Source organism: Rosa rugosa, chromosome 2 (assembly GCF_958449725.1).
Source record: "Rosa rugosa chromosome 2, drRosRugo1.1, whole genome shotgun sequence".
Classification (NCBI taxonomy): Eukaryota; Viridiplantae; Streptophyta; class Magnoliopsida; order Rosales; family Rosaceae; genus Rosa; species Rosa rugosa.
Window position 1 is genome coordinate 9,809,892 of NC_084821.1, and position 18,312 is coordinate 9,828,203.

General features: G+C 37.8%; 2 protein-coding genes and 1 pseudogene across 2 annotated transcripts; all 3 read left to right on the top strand.

Moving 5' to 3' along the window:
- The first annotated feature begins 365 nt into the window (after window positions 1-365).
- LOC133732102 (putative pentatricopeptide repeat-containing protein At1g12700, mitochondrial) lies at window positions 366-2,520 on the top strand. The gene has a single exon (XM_062159571.1). The coding sequence runs from the start codon at window positions 507-509 to the stop codon at window positions 2,334-2,336; it is 1,830 nt and encodes a 609-aa protein (XP_062015555.1). The 5' UTR covers window positions 366-506; the 3' UTR covers window positions 2,337-2,520.
- A 1,922-nt stretch (window positions 2,521-4,442) lies between these two features.
- On the top strand, window positions 4,443-6,343 carry LOC133732584 (putative pentatricopeptide repeat-containing protein At1g12700, mitochondrial; annotated as a pseudogene).
- Window positions 6,344-9,497: 3,154 nt separating this feature from the next.
- On the top strand, window positions 9,498-11,922 carry LOC133731642 (UDP-glycosyltransferase 87A1-like). The gene is made up of 2 exons (XM_062159026.1): window positions 9,498-10,079; window positions 10,996-11,922. The coding sequence occupies exons 1-2, from the start codon at window positions 9,587-9,589 to the stop codon at window positions 11,856-11,858; spliced, it is 1,356 nt and encodes a 451-aa protein (XP_062015010.1). The 5' UTR covers window positions 9,498-9,586; the 3' UTR covers window positions 11,859-11,922.
- The last annotated feature ends 6,390 nt before the right edge of the window (window positions 11,923-18,312 follow it).

Below are 18,312 nucleotides of genomic sequence, written 5' to 3' on the forward strand. Positions count from 1 at the left end.
GAGAATATGATCAAAAGTTAATCACTTTGACGGTAAATAATTTGATAATTGAATAAAATTTAATGATTTGAACCTTTATTAAGTTTTTTTACACTTATTGGATTATTAACTAAGACAACAAAATATAGGATTATTATAGATTGATATCATAAAAATAATTTGTTTTAGAAAGGTCATAAAATAAAAATTTTGATAAAGATTTTTTTTTTTTTAAATTTTTTTCTTAAGAAGTTTTATTTACACATTCTTAATTGAGGAATGTGCATTAAGTAATTGAGGGGGTGTATTTAAAATTTCTTTTCTTTTGTAAAAATGAGAGATTAGTTTACACCAAAAAAAAAAATAGAGGTTTGGTCAACCGACTAAATAGAAACCTAAACAGAGTTCTTTTTTTTTTTTTCTTCAAGTTTTGGCGAAGCTCAAAGGCTCACAGCAACCAATTTTTTTCAGTTGTGAAACTGAGAGGATACAGAGTTGTGAAGTTGAAAGACTTGATCTTTTTGAAAATGATTCGCAAAACTTGTCCTTGTTACTGGAGCAGCACAAGAGGTATGCCATTTCTTCACTCTCCCACTCTTGTTGTTTTCATCAACAATTACATGAGCACAAGAAGCAGAGGGCTTCATTCTCAACCCTCAACCCCAGCTAAATCTAGAGAAACCCATCGAGGGAAGCTTTTGAGAGACAACTACCCTAAACCCTCTGTGCCCAAAGTCTGTAACCCCGAACATGCCTTGAAGGTGTTCGATGAAATGCTTCAAAGGCGTCCTTTGCCTTCGATTGTCCGTTTCACTCAGATTTTGGGCCAACTTGTCAAATTGAAACACTATTCTCAAGTCATCGCTTTGAATAGACGAATGGGTCTGATCGGAATCGCTTCTGATGTTTATACTCTAACCATTATCATTAATTGCTTTTGCCATTTGAATCAAATGGGGTTTAGCTTATCTGTCTTGGGGCAATACTTCAAATTGGGTCTTCAACCAGATGTCACCACCTACACTACTCTAATCAACGGCTTTGTTCTCGAGAATAGAATGGCAGAAGCAGCAGGGATTTTCAGCAAAATGCTGCAGGCAGGTCACTGTGTGCCCAATGTGGTTACTTTCAACACACTAATAAAAGGACTTTGCATGAGGGGTGACAACACTGCAGCTATTCAATTGCTCAGGAAGATGGAAGAAAGAGGTCGTAAGCCTGACATATTTACCTATAGCACCATCATTGACAGTCTTTGCAAGGATACACTAGTGGTTGATGCACTGAACCTCTTCTCAGAAATGATTAGTAGGGGCGTTGCTCCAGACGTTGTTACTTACACCTCTTTGATTCAAGGAGTTTGCAACGTAGGTAAGTGGAAAGAAGCTACAAGGTTGTTGAATGAAATGGTTAGTAGAAATATCCTTCCGGATGTAGTCACCTTCAATGTCTTGGTTGATGGACTTTGTAAGGAGGGGATGGTTGTGGAAGCCAAAAGTGTGGTTGAAATGATGATCCCAAGAGATATTGAGCCTAATGCGATTACTTACAATTCACTAATGGATGGTTACTGTTTGCGAGGTGAAATGGATGAAGCAAGAAAAGTCTTTGATCTAATGCTTAGCAAGGCCTGCATGGTTAATGTTCGTAGTTGTAGTATATTGATAAATGGATACTGTAAACATAAAAAGATTGATGAGGCCAACAAGGTTTTTCAGGAAATGCTTTGTATGGAACTTGTTCCAGATACCATTACTTACAATACTCTTATTGACGGTTTTTGTAAAGCAGGAAGAATACGGGTAGCAGAGAAGTTGTTTTCTCAGATGCAAGGTTGTGGTCAACTTCCAGATGTTCAAACTTACGCCATTCTAATGAATGGCCTATGTGGAAACAAGCAACTTTCAACGGCAGTGGAACTGCTTAGAGAGATGGAAGATAACAAGTTGGAAGTAAGTATCATAATTTACACCATCATCATTGAAGGTTTGTGCAAAGCTGGAAAACTTGAATCTGCAACAGATTTCTTCTCTAGTTTGTCTTCAAAAAGAGTTCAGCCTGATGTGAAGGCATATACTGTGATGATTAATGGACTCTGTGATGGAGGCCTATTGGTTGAAGCAGAAAAGTTGCTTAGAGAAATGGTAGAGAGAGGCTGTTCTCCAAATTATTGTACATATAACACCATCATCCGAGGGTTTATCAATAACAATGAGACATCAAGGGCTGTGGGAATAATTCAAGAAATGGTGGAGATGGGGTTCTCTGCAGATGCATCAACTGCAGAATTGATAATTGATTTGTTGTCTAAAGATAAAGTAGATTCAGCTTTGTTGTCATTGTTAAAGAAGTCATGATTAAGCTAATTGAAGATTTGAAATAAAACCTTATTAGCATGGACAAGGAAATTTTAGAATTCTGCATCTTTAACCACTTTGGATGTATTATATATGGTATTTATTCTTTGAAAACACACGTCATTTTCAAGCTGTCAACTAATTGTGCTATCATTATCTATTTAGCTTGGAAGTTCCATCGCTATTGATGATTACTAGCTAGATTTGTAAGCTGCTAGATATATGGTTCTGTATTCAGTATGATAATGAATATGCAGATTAGAGCTATTTTGAAATGAGCTAATTGATTGCTGCACATTGTGTTTTTGGAGATCTTTGTCTCGGTAGAATGGTAATAGGCAAAGTTGAGCAGAAACGTACTACCACAGTAATCAACTAGAAATTTAGAATAATATGATGTATTTCCAGATTTTCATTTTTATCGAAAGAATGTAACTTTTGGAATTCTATCGGGCTTTGGTATTTCACTCGGATATGTACAGAAAAACAGTTCAAATGTCCTGATGTCACTATGGAAGGTCACGCAGTTAAGTACTTAAGTTTTGATCACCGTTCTCCAGGCTATAAAAACAAAATTTGATTAGCAGTGAAGACATAATTTTCCTTAGATAATCTGATAGTTCGCAAACTCGCCGGCTAGTGGTCTTTGCTTGTCAGTAGACGCAAAGAAAAGAGATTTGATAGAACTGATTCTCAGCCACGAAGTGTTACCCCATAATAGCTGCCAGTCTGCTACAGGGAAAACAGTTTCAACACGATTTCTGGTGGTTTAACTACATTTGGACGGTCATTCTTTTTATGGAAGAAACTTGGGAGGGGCTCTGGTGGTTTGAAAGAAGTATTCACTCAATGTAACCAAACAAAAAGTATTTACTCAATAAATAACCAAACCTTGAAAAACTTTCATTAGTTTTTTCTAAATTTTTGTTTTTGAATAAGAAGATATCAAGTAAATGATAAAGCTAAAACGACACATACATTACATTTCCAAACTCGATCTATGTATCTGAGAAACAAGCAAACATGATAATTACTCATCGCTAAACACATTTAAGCTCACTTATTCAAGCAAGCCTCCTAACATTGAAACAAATCCAACGCCCTAATACCTAACTACATGTTAACCAAAAGTCTAGGCACTCAATTGTGGTGCAATTAGAAAACATAGAATCAAGAATTTAACGATCTCCCTCAATACTAGAAAGATGAAAATAGAACTACTAAAATAAAGTTTTATTTTTGCCCTTGTAACTAGGGCAGGTTGAACCATCTTCAATCAAGGAAATTCAAAGACATTGAAAATGATGCGCAAAACGTCTTCCTCTTCTACATATTTGTATTGTAGCAGCAGCAGCAGCAGTGAGAGACCAACCCTCAACCTCAAAGCCCAAATTCAGTAATTTTGAGGTTGCCTTGAAGTTGTTCAATGAAATGCTCCAAAGGCGCCATCTGCCTTCGGTTGTCCATTTCTACCACAAACCTACAACCCCGCTAAAACCTTCTTATGTGTAGATGCAAATGTTACAAATAGTAAATAATCATTTGTTCAAGGAAGGAAAGAAATGAATAAGAGAAAAAATAGCAAACAGTTTTGCATTATTCATTTAACTTTGGTAATTAACTAAAACAATAATAGATTGATATCATAATATATAATTTTTTACGGAGAATTGAATTTTTTTTATTTTATTGAAAATGGGAGGTTCGGTTGCTTCAATCAACTCATTGAGTGATTGAGTGAATGGTAGCATTTCGGTTTGTGGGTTTTTTTTTTTTTTTTTCAAATATAAAAAGTAAAATTACAAAGAATTACCTCTATTACAACTAAAGCCTAAAATATCAAAACTAAAGACATGAATAGCAGAAAGTGGAAGAGAGTTTCTCAAGCCTGAAATACTACAAGAATGTGATTTTTTTTTTTTTTTTTTTTTTTGAGGGGGTGTAATTTCAAAAAACAAAAAAACAGTATAATTGTCAAAAGGAAAAAGAAAAAAAAAATGTATTTACTCGATAAATAACGAAGCAATAGTAAAACGACATTGAGTGATCAGGATACTCAGGCACCGACTCTCCGAGTGATAAACTCTTTTGAGTTTTGGCGAAATTGAGGATACGCAGACTTGAAGTTGAAGATTTGATCTTTTGTGAATATGATGCTCAAAATGTCTTCTTCTTGTTCTTCTAGTTGCAGCAGCAGCACAAGAGGTAACCCAGTTCTGCACTTTACCACTCTTGATGTTCCCATCAACAACTACATGAGCACAAGAAGAAGAGGCTTTCATTCTAAAAACCCAAAACCTGCAAAATCTAGAGAAATCCATCGAGGGAAGCTTGTGAGAGACAACCCTCAACCCTCTGTGCCCAAAGTCAGAAGTCTTGAACATGCGTTGAAGGTGTTCGGTGAAATGCTTCAAAGGCGGCCTCTGCCTTCGATTGTCTGTTTCACTCAAATCTTGACTCAAGTTTCCAAATTGAGTCAATATTCGGCGGTCATTTCTATGAATAAACAGATGGTTCAGTGCGGAATTGGTCCTAATCACTATACTCTATCTATTATCATGAATTGCTTTTGCCATTTAAATCAAATGGGGTTTAGCTTATCTGTCTTGGCACACTTCTTCAAATTGGGTCTTCAACCAACTGTCACCACCTACACTACTCTAATCAACGGCTTTGTTCTCAAGAATAGAATGCCTGAGGCAGCAGGGATTTTCAGCAAAATGCTGCAGGCAGGTCATTGTGTGCCCGATGTGGTTGCTTTCAACACACTAATAAAGGGACTTTGCATGAGGGGTGACAACAGTGCAGCTATTCAATTGCTCAGGAAGATGGAAGAAAGAGGTTGTAAGCCTAACGTAGTCGTCTACAGCACGATCATTGACAGTCTTTGCAAGGATACGCTAGTTGTTGATGCACTGAACCTCTTCTCAGAAATGATTAGTAGGGGCATTGCTCCAAACGTTGTTACTTACACCTCTTTGATTCAAGGAGTTTGCAACATAGGTCAGTGGAAAGAAGCTACAAGGTTGTTGAATGAAATGGCGAGTAGAAATATCTTTCCGGATGTAGTCACCTTCAATGTCTTGGTTGATGGACTTTGTAAGGAGGGGATGGTTGTGGAAGCCAAAAGTGTAGTTGAAATGATGATCCAAAGAGATATTGAGCCTAATGTGATTACCTGCAATTCACTAATGGATGGTTACTGTTTGCGAGGTGAAATGGATGAAGCAAGAAAAGTCTTCGATCTAATGCTTAGCAAGGTCTGCATGGTTAATGTTCGTAGTTGTAGTATATTGATAAATGGATATTGTAAACATAAAAAGATTGATGAGGCCAACAAGGTTTTTCAGGAAATGCTTTGTATGGAACTTGTTCCCAATACCATTACTTACAATACTCTTATTGACGGTTTTTGTAAAGCAGGAAGAATACAGGTAGCAGAGAAGTTGTTCTCTCAGATGCAAGGTAGTGGCCAACTTCCAGATGTTCAAACGTACACCATTCTAATGGATGGCCTATGTGGAAACAAGCAACTTTGTACGGCAATGGAACTGCTTAGAGAGGTGGAAGACAAGCAGCTGGAACTAGATATTGTAATTTAAACTGTTATCATTGAAGGTTTGTTCAAAGCTGGAAAACTTGAATCTGCTGCAGATGTTTTCTCTAGTTTGTCTGCAAAAAGAGTTCAGCCTAATGTGAGGACATATACTGTGATGATTAATGGACTCTGTAATGGATGCCTATTGGTTGAAGCAGAAAAGTTGCTTAGAGAAATGGGAGAGAAAGGCTGTTCTCCAAATGAGTGTACATATAACACCATCATCCGAGGGTTTATCAATAACAATGAGACATCAAGAGCTGTGGGACTAATTCAAGAAATGGTGGAGATGGGGTTCTCTGCAGATGCATCAACTACAGAATTGATAATTGATTTGTTGTCTAAAGATAAAGTAGATCCAGCTTTGTTGTCATATTTAAAAAGTTCATTATGAAGAAAAACTTGTGGATTTTGTAGTCATCTAGAAATTTAGAATGGTAAGAGTGTATGTTCATTTTCTTTTTCTCTCTAGCTCATGAATTTAATGTACATATTTTCTCTGGCTATGAATTAATAAAGTAGGCCCTCTTGGCCACCCGCGACCTTGGCTTTTTAGAGAATCCCGCTCCTGCATGGATATGTACAGTATAGTTTGCAGTTTGATATACTAGTCAGTCAATGTCATGTGCATTAGCCATGGCTGTTCACATAATCAAAGATTAACATACTTATGCTCAGAATGATTAGTTTCATATCAGATGAGGAACTATCGAACATTTGATACCTTGGCTACATAGGCTATCAAGGAAATTTATCTTTCAATACCTGGTATGGTGCCATTTTTATCTCAGAACGCATTGTATGTTTACTATTTTGTCATATGCTGGTCTCGTTGATTTCAGCACTATGGAATAAGGGTTTCTTAAAATTTACTCTGCCTTGCTGATTCCCCTTGCAGATAACACAAAAAAATGCATATTTTAACTTCATAGTCAAGAAGTATATGAGAAGCAATACTTCATTGAATTGCTCAGAAAAACACAAACCGGCAGTGTAATTATTCTTCCTTTCTAGTCCTATATTTCTGATGTCCTGAGGGAAATAGTTGCTTCAACTAGTGCGAATTCTGAGCTAATTCAGTTCTATTGACAGCCCTTGTTGCCAAGGTGCACCGTCTAGTGCTTCTTCAGAAGGATGTTATAGAATGTATTATCCAGAGCATGATAAGTAATCAGTGTCTTTATATCAGAGCAGCTTGTGCATTAGGTTATGTTGATGCTAGATTATGATTAAGTGGGATTTTATTCACACTATAGCTGATCTCTTCGTTTAGCCTTTTACTTAATAGTCAATCCTGCTGGAATTTAGTGAAACAAACCGCAGCAATGAAAGCTGCATATGTTAAAGTGCCTAGTATGAACAAGAAAAGCACTTCTGCTCATGGTTCTTGACTATTCCTTTATTTCTTGAAAAAGTGGAATTGTAAGAGCAAAGTTATCAGTATGAGGAGTCACTCTGATGTAAATCTTTTGTTAGATTTTCGCTTTGTGCTTGCTTTGGCTGAACTGTTTACTGAAACCTTGGTTAAAACTATCGAGGGACAAAGCCCCTCCTGATCTTCTAAGTTGTCACACAAGCATTCCTGACCAAGTCACCAAGGAAGTATAGTATAGTTCCACGATGTGCATTGAGCCATTGACTTATTTAGCTCTCTGTTGTAACTAGTAATTCCATCACTTCTTGTGATTGAATTATTATTTTGATTTGTTGGTAAATTTGAAGGTCATTTAAAGAATCTTTTGCCTGAGTTTAGCATATGGAAAGTTTAAGGTCTACTCTCCTTAAGTGGTGGACCTGAGGGATTTTGTTTGTTCAAGGGAAGGACCTCATTCAAAACCGTATTCTTTCTCCAGTTCTCTTACACACGATGAGAGAATGATATTTTTTTGTCTTCTGTATCTGTAAGATTTTCTGTGACTAAATGCATCATAAATATCGAGGTGGTTGAGGAGAAGTGGGTTGCCGCCCGTGTTGGGTCATGAGGTGGGTGCTGAGATGTTGAGCTTTGTTGGAAATGGAAAATGAGACTTCTCATTTTTGCAAGGCAGCACTTTTCCCTCTCTGCATCGGAACTTCCATAACATGTTGAAGTTAAAATCATAGCTACGGCGCGCTTTAATTGATCATCATTGTTCATTTACATTCAATTAATAGAGAATGTTTCTCAATTTCTCTCTCTAATTGGGGAAGACAGCAATCTGCATAGTTGGAAGGAGTAATCTGCATAGGTTCTGTGGGGTTGTGGAATCCAAAGCTCTGTGTCATTAACTGCAAAAACTTGGGAAAGCCAGGCCACAGGAGCAAACCATGACTTATTTGATGTCTTGATGTTGTATTTCAAGTACGTCAAAAGACATCTAATACCGGTTTTCTTCGTTCAGTGGTGCAATTTTACGTGATCGACTATGACCTAAAAATGAATCATTTAAACTAGTTCTGGTTTTGATGTTTATAGTTGATGTTTGATGAATGTATTTGCTGAAAGCATCTGATTCTTTTATCTTTTATGTTTTCACAGTGAAGGTGAATGTATATCAGTCATTGGGGATTTGTCCAAGCTCCTCACGTCCTTGCAGAAATATTAGCGACACAGAGAGAACAAAAGAGTGTGAGACAATTTTAGACTCTTAACTCCTTGTGGCAGTGAGAGCTACAGTGGAAAATGCATTGTAGTGCAAGCATGCAAAACCATTTCTCAGACGGTAAAAGATGGCCTTAGTCAAGTTGAAGATATTAATGAATGTCTCGTTGCACAGGTACTACAAACTAACTGTACCGAGTTTCCCTATCCTGATCTACTAATTAGAACCAGCGGTGAGCTCTGAGACTCATCACCTTCTATTACTTCGTCCCAGCTCCCTGGCCTGATTTTGGGAAAGCCGAGTCTGCAGATGCCTTGTTTTCATTTCAGCAAAGAAGAGTTGTTGATGGACATGATTAGAAGTTATCTCTCTATTAACGGTATAATGTTTTCGGTGGTTTTTTAGATCTTTTTTCAAAACAATTGTCGGTGGTTGCTTTACTCATTTCAAGAAAAATTGTCGGTAAATGTAGGTGGCTTATAATTTGTCCACCGAAAGTTATGAAAAATAGTAAATTGCAGTTTTGAGGCCCCAAAAGATTCTGAAAGCCCGTCGTAGCTAAGCTATAGGTTCTGTTCCTTGCTTTGTTCCCTTCCCGAAAAGCTATAGTAATCACAATTCTGACACCGAATGCCAAATTTGCAGCAAACCGAATTTTTCCTTGACACAATCAAGCTACTCTTTGATCATTGTTGTTATCCGTTTTACATCAATTATCCATAAATATCCATTATACCATCTATTTACATCAAATATATTTCAATTTTACAATAAAAAAAATTAATAAAAATTTCAATGAACAGTAACTGACCGGTCAAGAAACAGAACGGGTGGAAACACATGTCCAGTAAACAGTGACCCAGTGACCTTGACATTTTCACCCAATGGGTGAACTTGCTCTAACCCTTCCATTATCTAGAAAATTAAGGGGCATTATGGTCATTTCAGGGATGGGTGGAGGTATATATGGCATTTTTTTTTTTTGGTCTGATGAGGTATACAAAATAAGGCCCCCACTGCACGTTCGTTCTCTATTAAATCTCTGTCCGATTTCATCAAACAATTCCGACATGGATTCCGGCCGCAAACAACCAACCACCGTCTGCCACGTAGTGGCCATGCCCTATCCCGGCCGGGGCCACGTCAACCCCATGATGAACCTCTGCAAGTTGCTAGCTTTACAAAACAGCAACGTTCTCATCACCTTCGTCGTCACAGAAGAGTGGCTCGGTTTCATCGGTTCGGAACCAAAGCCGGACAACGTTGTCTTCGCCACAATCCCCAACGTTATCCCATCGGAGCTGGTCCGCTCAGCCCACATGGTTGACTTCTTCGAAGCTCTCATGACCAAAATGGAAGCTCCGTTTGATCTGCTCGTGGATCGGCTGGAGCCGCCGCCGAGTTTGATACTGGGTGACACTTACCTGCCTTGGGCAGTTCGTGTCGGCAACCGGAGGAGGATCCCGGCGGCGTCGTTTTGGCCGATGTCGGCGTCCGTTTTCTCGGTGTTCCAACATTTTCATCTTCTTAAGGAAAATGGTCATTTCCCTATTGACTTGTCGGGTCAGTGCTCAACTGCTCATCTTCCACTCGTTTTTGTTTCCTTTTTAAATTTTTTTTTTTGAAACGTATTTTTTAATGACCATGGAATTTGGCACCACTTGTTTGTTTTCTTTGGCACCCTTCAAGTATAGGTATTATACGTATTATGCGTGAACATAAGTTTCGATATTCAATTATTCATATGTTCATGGGAAGGATTCAAAACAGCGATGCACACTTATATTATTATGAATCGACAATTAGATTACATTAAATACACTTTTTGTTTATTAAAAATAAGTTGAGTATAAATATCAAGAGTTAAGATCATCTTATAAGTATTGAATCACTTGCACTGTCGATATATAAAAAAATTTCTAAAATTCACTAGCTCTATGTAATAATAGTAGTAAACTAGCTTTCTATTGTAAACAATGCCATCAGGGCCCGGCCTTGGGCCTAGGCGGCCTAGAGGCCTCCAATTTAAGGGGCCTTATATTTTTAAAATCTTAAATATAATATTTCGTGTCAATGTTTGTAAATTTGATGGTTCTATCGTAGTGGTAAGTGGTTGGTGTGGCTTTATAAATACCTAGGTTCAATTCCCTGACTTTGGAAATACCTGGTAGAGTAAAGATGCATTGAAGACTGTTCCTTAAGGGTTTCAGTTTATTCTTAGAGCAAATAATACTGCTTTATTTGCCGAGAGTTTTAATCATGAGATTAAAAAAACAGCAATTTATAAATGATCATGGTTTGTAACCTTGTATTGAAGTAAAATGTTACTTTCCGATACTTGAGAGTTGAAATTAAGACTTTCAAGAACCGGAGAAAGACCTTGTGCTTGGAGCAAGCAACATGTGATTAGCATTTCCTGTTCACTCATGGTTTCTTTGTCTTAGTTAGTTAAAGTTAAAGTTTGCTACTTTGTTAACAGAAAAGGGCAATGACCGTGTGGATTACATCCCTGGAGTTTCTTCTACACCAATCCAAGACTTTCCCCCTTTGATGCATGGAAAAAACCCAACTATACTCCGTGTCGTTCTTGAAGCATTTTCCTGGGTACCTAAAGCACAATACCTCTTATTCTCATCCATCTATGAGCTTGAAACCGAAGTCATTGACGTTTTAAGATCAGAATTCTCACTACCAATTTACACAGTTGGCCCATTAATACCTTACTTCAAAGCTAATGACCACCTGAGTAATGTTGACCATTCACAATGGCTAGATTCTCAACCTTGTAGCTCGGTCTTGTACATCTCCATGGGAAGCTTTTTGTCAGTTTCTAGTGCCCAAATGGATGAGATTGCAGCTGGTTTGCACAAAAGCAGTGTCCGGTTCTTCTGGGTGGCTCGTGCTGAAACCGATAGGTTACGAGATGTTTGTGGTTGTAAGGGGTTAGTAGTGCCGTGGTGTGACCAATTGAGTGTATTGAACCATTCTTCCATAGGGGGTTTCTTGACACATTGTGGGTGGAACTCAGTTAAAGAAGGTGTTTCCGCTGGTGTTCCTTTTCTTACCTTTCCATTAAATATAGATCAAGGTATGAATAGTAAGGCGATTGTGGAGGATTGGAAGATTGGGTGGAGGGTGAAGAGTACTGAGGCTAAAATAGATCATTTGGTGACGAGCGAGGAAATTGCAGGGTTGGTGAAGAAATTTATGGATTTGGAGGATGGGGAAGGGAAAGACATGAGGAGAAGAGCCAGAGAGTTTCAGCAGATATGTCATGGTGCAATTGCAGAGGGTGGATCATCTGAAAGTAACATTAGCGCCTTCATTAGTGACATTTGTTAAGGCCATGAGCATTAATAAAACTACTTTCCTGTTTAATGTGATAAGAGTAAAAGCTTGTATTTCACTGTTGTCTAAGCTCAAGAAAAACATTCATAACCAAAAAAAAAAAAAAAACTCAAGAAAAACACAATGTTGCAATTTGCCTAGTATTGGAAACTATGGAAGTATAATGCTATCCCATACGTGTTATATAGTGTTTCCACGAGTTGCACGTAAACACAGCTTCACTACAGACCAAAATGGAGACAACTTGGTCAGTATATTAGTTTTTAACCGGGGCTTATTATCGATTCTTTTACAACTTTACTTTAGTACACCATTAACAACATCGATAACTCTACAGTGCACCTCATGTATTGATGCTTTATGTTACATGACACCATTTTAGTTATTAGTGTCATTTACTCTGTTAATTACGCTTTAATTAGTAATTTATAATGTTAAAAATAAAACTGCTTTTTATTTTCAAGTTAAAACAATTAAAATTAAAACTATAGACTAACACTATACCCCATAACTCTTTGTTGAATGAGTTTTGGAGTATACACCTGATATTATTCAGGGCGTTCTTGTTGAGGAGGCTGTAATGTAACACTAGCTTTAGGTTCTCTGTCTCCCTCGTTGTACTCACAAATATTATCTAATAATATTATCGGTAGAGGGCTCAATGCTTCTACTTAACTGGAACCTTTGCTTGTCTTAACACACACACACGCACACATATGCAGTGTGTGTGTGTTAAGACAAGCATTAACAAAATGGAGACAACTTGGTCAGTATATTAGTTTTTAACCGGGGCTTATTATCGATTCTTTTACAACTTTACTTTAGTACACCATTAACAACATCGATAACTCTACAGTGCACCTCATGTATTGATGCTTTATGTTACATGACACCATTTTAGTTATTAGTGTCATTTACTCTGTTAATTACGCTTTAATTAGTAATTTATAATGTTAAAAATAAAACTGCTTTTTATTTTCAAGTTAAAACAATTAAAATTAAAACTATAGACTAACACTATACCCCATAACTCTTTGTTGAATGAGTTTTGGAGTATACACCTGATATTATTCAGGGCGTTCTTGTTGAGGAGGCTGTAATGTAACACTAGCTTTAGGTTCTCTGTCTCCCTCGTTGTACTCACAAATATTATCTAATAATATTATCGGTAGAGGGCTCAATGCTTCTACTTAACTGGAACCTTTGCTTGTCTTAACACACACACACGCACACGTATGCACGCGCGCGCGCGCGCGTACGTGTGCGTGTGTGTGTGTGATCTATCCAAAACTGTGGACATAACAGACGATTTGGCAAAAAATTGCATCTTCTTATTTTCTCACCAAAATTTTTCCACCCTCAAATAAATTTTTTTGAACACCTATGGAACTAATGAAACTCAAAAATCATAGCGCATTTATTTTCTACGATTTTTCAAAGTAAAACAAACAATAAAATTCATTAAAAAAATTTCATTCAAGGTTTCGGTGTTTCGTCAAATGGAACACATTCTAAAGATAATATTTTAAGAATGACTAGCTAATTTTTTTTTTTGAATCAAATAATTATCTTTATTGAAAGAAGCCTTAAGTCGGCTGATTACAATCTGATTGTAAAACGTCCAGAATGCATTCTGGAACCTTATCAATCCAAACTGATGTAAAGTTTTCATCAAAAGCTATGCTAGCTAGCCTATGAGCTACTGCATTACAAGTTCTAGGAGCAAAACAAATCTGCACTCCTGGGAAGGACGCCAGAGTCATCCTTATATCATCAATAATTGCAGAATAATCAATCAGATCGTACCTTTGGTTTCCTATGTCCAAAGTAGCTTCCAGGCAATCAGACTCTATCACCACAGATTGCACCTTCAAAGATTGTAACAGTTGCAAGCCTTCTTTGATTGCTAGGAGCTCTACCTGTTTGGCACTATCCACATGTTGTACTGGCTGTGTAAATGCAGCTTTGAAACCACCATCCCCATCACGCAAGACTCCTCCTAGACCACCTTTCATTTGGTTTGGTAAGAAACTACCATCAACATTTAGTTTCCATCGCTTTTCTGGATCAGGCTTCCATGGTTTCTTTTGCATTTTAACTGTCATGTCGTGCCTTTCTAAACTCATCCAACCAAGAGAAGGAGCTGAACACAATATCAGTAGATGTTTGTGCACAACCATCCCAGAGTTTAGTGTTTCTGTTCTTCCACAATGCCCACAATATCATAAGCAACTTCTCGAAAGTGTCTTGCTTTAGGTTCATAGCTTGCTCTAGCATCCACTCAATGAAGTTTAGATGTGGCAACAGACTAGCATGCAGATTGAAAGGAGGAGATGATAAGATTATTTGGGCTGTAGGACACTTACAAAAAATGTGCGCTCTATCCTCAAATCTTGCAGGACATAATAGGCAATCAGTGTCCCCCGTATAACCCTTCTGGAGTAATTTTTCTTTTGTAGGAAGAAGATTTTGGCATGCACGCCAGATACAAATTTGTACCTTTCCTGGAACATGTGCTCGCCAAATTCTTTTCCACAAAACATGATACGGGTTTCCCTGAGAAGAGGATGTAAGCACATTTCCTAACACCTTCTCTTGTGCAATCCAATAAGCAGACTTAACAGAGAAGAAACCTTTGCGTTCAGGTCTCCAAAAGAAAGTATCCTTAATGTTTCTTCTACTCAACGGAATACAGAGTATTTTTTCAGCAATATCATAAGGGAAAGTACCTCGAATTTTCACTGTGTCCCAAACCCGCGCTCTAGCATCAATAAGATCTGCTACAACTTCCAGATTGGTGTTGGGTGGCTTTTGAATGCGATACTGTGGGCAGTTTGGAATCCATTTATTACACCAAATATTAATGTTATTTCCATCCCCAACATGCCACTGAATTCCCGCTTTTAGCACTGGTCTGCCTTGTAAAATGCTTCTCCATGAGAAGGATGGAGCGTCACCAAGTTCAGCTTCCCAAAAGGAACCAGATGGAAAGTATCTGGCCTTGAATAATCTAGCAATAAGAGAGTCAGGATTGGAGAGAATTCTCCATCCTTGTTTTGCCAGCATGGCTAAATTATACGCATATATATTTTTGAATCCCATACCTCCTTCATTCTTTGTGAGACAAAGCATTTCCCAGCTTCTCCAGTGAATCTTCTTTTTTCCTTCAGTGTCACCCCAAAAGAAAGAAGCACAAAGCTGGTGAATATCATCAGAGAGACCCTTCGGTAATAAATAACAGTTCATGGCATAAAGAGGCATTGTTTGGGCTACTGCTTTGATCAAAATTTCTTTTCCTGCTGAACTTAGAATTTTTGACTTCCAACTGATAAGCTTTTTTGTCAACTTTTCTTTTATGTAAGCAAACTGTTCTGTTTTTGATCTTCCAACTCGAAGGGGCAACCCCAAGTATCTATCATGCTCTTTGACGCATTTCACTTCAAGAAGAGATGCCAATTTCAGTTGCTCTTCCTGCTTAACATTATTGCTGAATACGACACTGCTTTTTTGAAAATTCACCTTCTGTCCTGACGCTTTTTCATAAGTATCTAATACTCTTCTAAACTGAATGCACTCATGTTCAGTTGCAGTGCCAAACATAAAACTATCATCTGCAAAAAATAGATGATGAAGCGTAGGAGCTTGGGGACACATGGTGAGACCAGCTATGTTATCTGTCACCACTGCCTTGGAAATTAATGCTGATAAACCTTCAGCACATAATATGAAGAGGTATGGGGACAAGGGATCTCCCTGTCTGATGCCTCGAGTAGGAAAAATCTGAGCGGACACGTCTCCCTGAATCAGAATTGCATAATGAACTGAAGTAACACAATTCATAATCATTTGTATCCACTTTAATTCAAAACCCAACTTGGTTAGCATTGCATGTAGAAAATTCCATTCTAATCGATCATATGCTTTGCTAATGTCCAGCTTAAGAGAGAAGAAACCTGTTTCTTGATTTCGAAGCTGATGCATAAAGTGTGCTGCTTCCGTGGCTACAAGTGTATTATCAGATATTAACCTGCCAGGTACATATGCACTTTGTAGAGGAGATATTATCTCAGGCAACCATTGCTTCAGTCTGTTAGCAACCACTTTTGAACTAATTCTGCAAATAACATTGCACAATGCAATAGGTCTAAAATGCGTAGCATCTTTAGGATCCTTTATTTTTGGAATCAAGGACAGATGAGTGAAACTAGATTCATTCCAAACCTCACCATTTGTAAGCAGATTACTAACAGCAGTGCATACATCAAAGCTAACTACATCCCAATATTTTTGATGGAAGAAAGGAGTCATACCATTTGGACCCGGACTTTTGGATGGATGCATTTGGAAAAGAGCCTTTTTGATTTCTTCATCTGTATACTGCTTGGTTAGGTCAGCATTCATTTCTTCAGTAACCTTGACTAGAGTTGAAGCCATTACTTCTCTAATTGCTTCACCGTCTGTACCTTCAGTAGTGAATACGTCCATGAAGTAATGCATGAGGAGATTATGGATTTCAGAGGGCTCAGTTTGCCATACTCCATTTTCATCAACAAGTCCCTTGATTGTATTGCGACTCCTCCTGTTACTCGCACGTCTATGGAAGAAAGCAGAGTTTCTATCTCCATCACGCAGCCATAACGCTCGTGATCGTTGACGCCAATACTTCTCCTGTAGTGCAAGTAAATTGCTATATCTAACATGCAAACCACGTTGCTCTTCATATTGTTCAGGAGAGTAAGGCATCTTCATAAGATCATTTAACTTTTCCTGTACTACTCTCATCTCCACTTTCTGTTTATCAAAATCTGTATGATGCCATTGCATTAACTTCATTCCAGCTTGTTTAGTTTTCTGACCTAATTGCCTGAGAGCATTTCCCGTTGTAGGTACTGCCCATTCTTTCCTGATTATGGCGTTACACTCTTCATTCCCATACCAAATCTCTTCAAAACGAAATCTTCTTGAACCCCTCTTATTTCGAATTCGATCAGTACTGATTTCCACAAGTAATGGACTATGGTCAGATTCATTGGGATGCAATGTTAGAACTCTACTAAATGGGAAGCGACTTCTCCACTGTGCAGATTGGAAACTCCTATCCAGATGCTCCTTTGTGAATTTGTTTGCCCAAGTAAACCGGCTTCCCACAAACCCCATGTCAATCAAACCAGCGTTTGACATAGTATAGCGAAACTTTGCCATGGCAGCTGCTGCCCTAGGAGGGCCTCCTGACTTGTCATTCGGTGACATAACTTCATTAAAGTCACCCGCCATAAGCCATGGCAGATGACAGCCTTCCGCTGCAAGATCGTCAATCAAGGCCCAGGTACGATCTCTGCTTCTTCTAGCTGCAAAGCCATATATACCAGTAAAATGCCACATTGCTTCTCCTGGCCTATTGATTTCTGCATCAATATGATGCGCAGAGTGTGTTCGTAGGTTCACATGAATATCATCATTCCATAGGATCGCTAGCCCCTGTGAATCCTCTTCGTGATCAACACAGAAACTTCCCTTAAATCCCAAATGGTCGGTGAGTGAGTCAATGAAACCCTTGCAGGCTAGGGTTTCTGAAAGAAAGATGAGGCAAGGTTTCTGAAAGAAAGATGAGGCAAGGTTTCTTTGCTTGAATGAGATCGATGAGAGCTCTTTGTGTTTCTGTGTTTACAATTCCTCGACAGTTCCAAACGAGTACACTGCCCTGTAGCATGATCGAAAGAGGATAGTGCCACCACAAGGAGCGGTGGTTTACGGCGTTGCACAATATGAAGCTTCTGACAACGCTTAGGGTTTAGATTATTGGAGTAAAATCTTATGTGGATTATATTTCAATTCTATTGGTTTAGACCACCACATAACAATGTCACATAATACTTCAAGACCATAGAATAATGACTCCAAGAATGACTAGCTAATGGTATAGGAGAATTTTAAGGAAAAAAAAAACAGTGTTAATAAAGTTTAATATCTTTCAGTATGCCATAAGTGCCCACATGATATCTCCCAACATTTATAACCATGCAAAAGCCCTTTTTTATTCAAATTGTCAATTTCTTTAACTCTTTATTGGTAAAGCATGATCTTTACAATGTGTTTCAATTGATAAGAATACCGAAATCTCTAATGAGATATTTTTTGATTTTTTAGAGGGTAAAAACTCCAAATGGTACCTGAACTATTGCGAAAAATATTTTTTGGTACCTACGAATTTTTTTTACCCCAAATGGTACCTGGAGTATTACCAAATATAGTATCTCCGTTAACTTTTCTGTTAAAGTTGCCTACATGGATGTATTTTTTAAATAAAAACTTCAAATGGTATCCGAACTATTGCAAAATGTAATTTTTGATACCTATAATTTTTTTTTTTTACCCCAAATGGTACCTCAAGTATTGCCTCAAATTTTTTTAGCTAAAAATAAATAGTTAATTTGATGAAATAATAGAT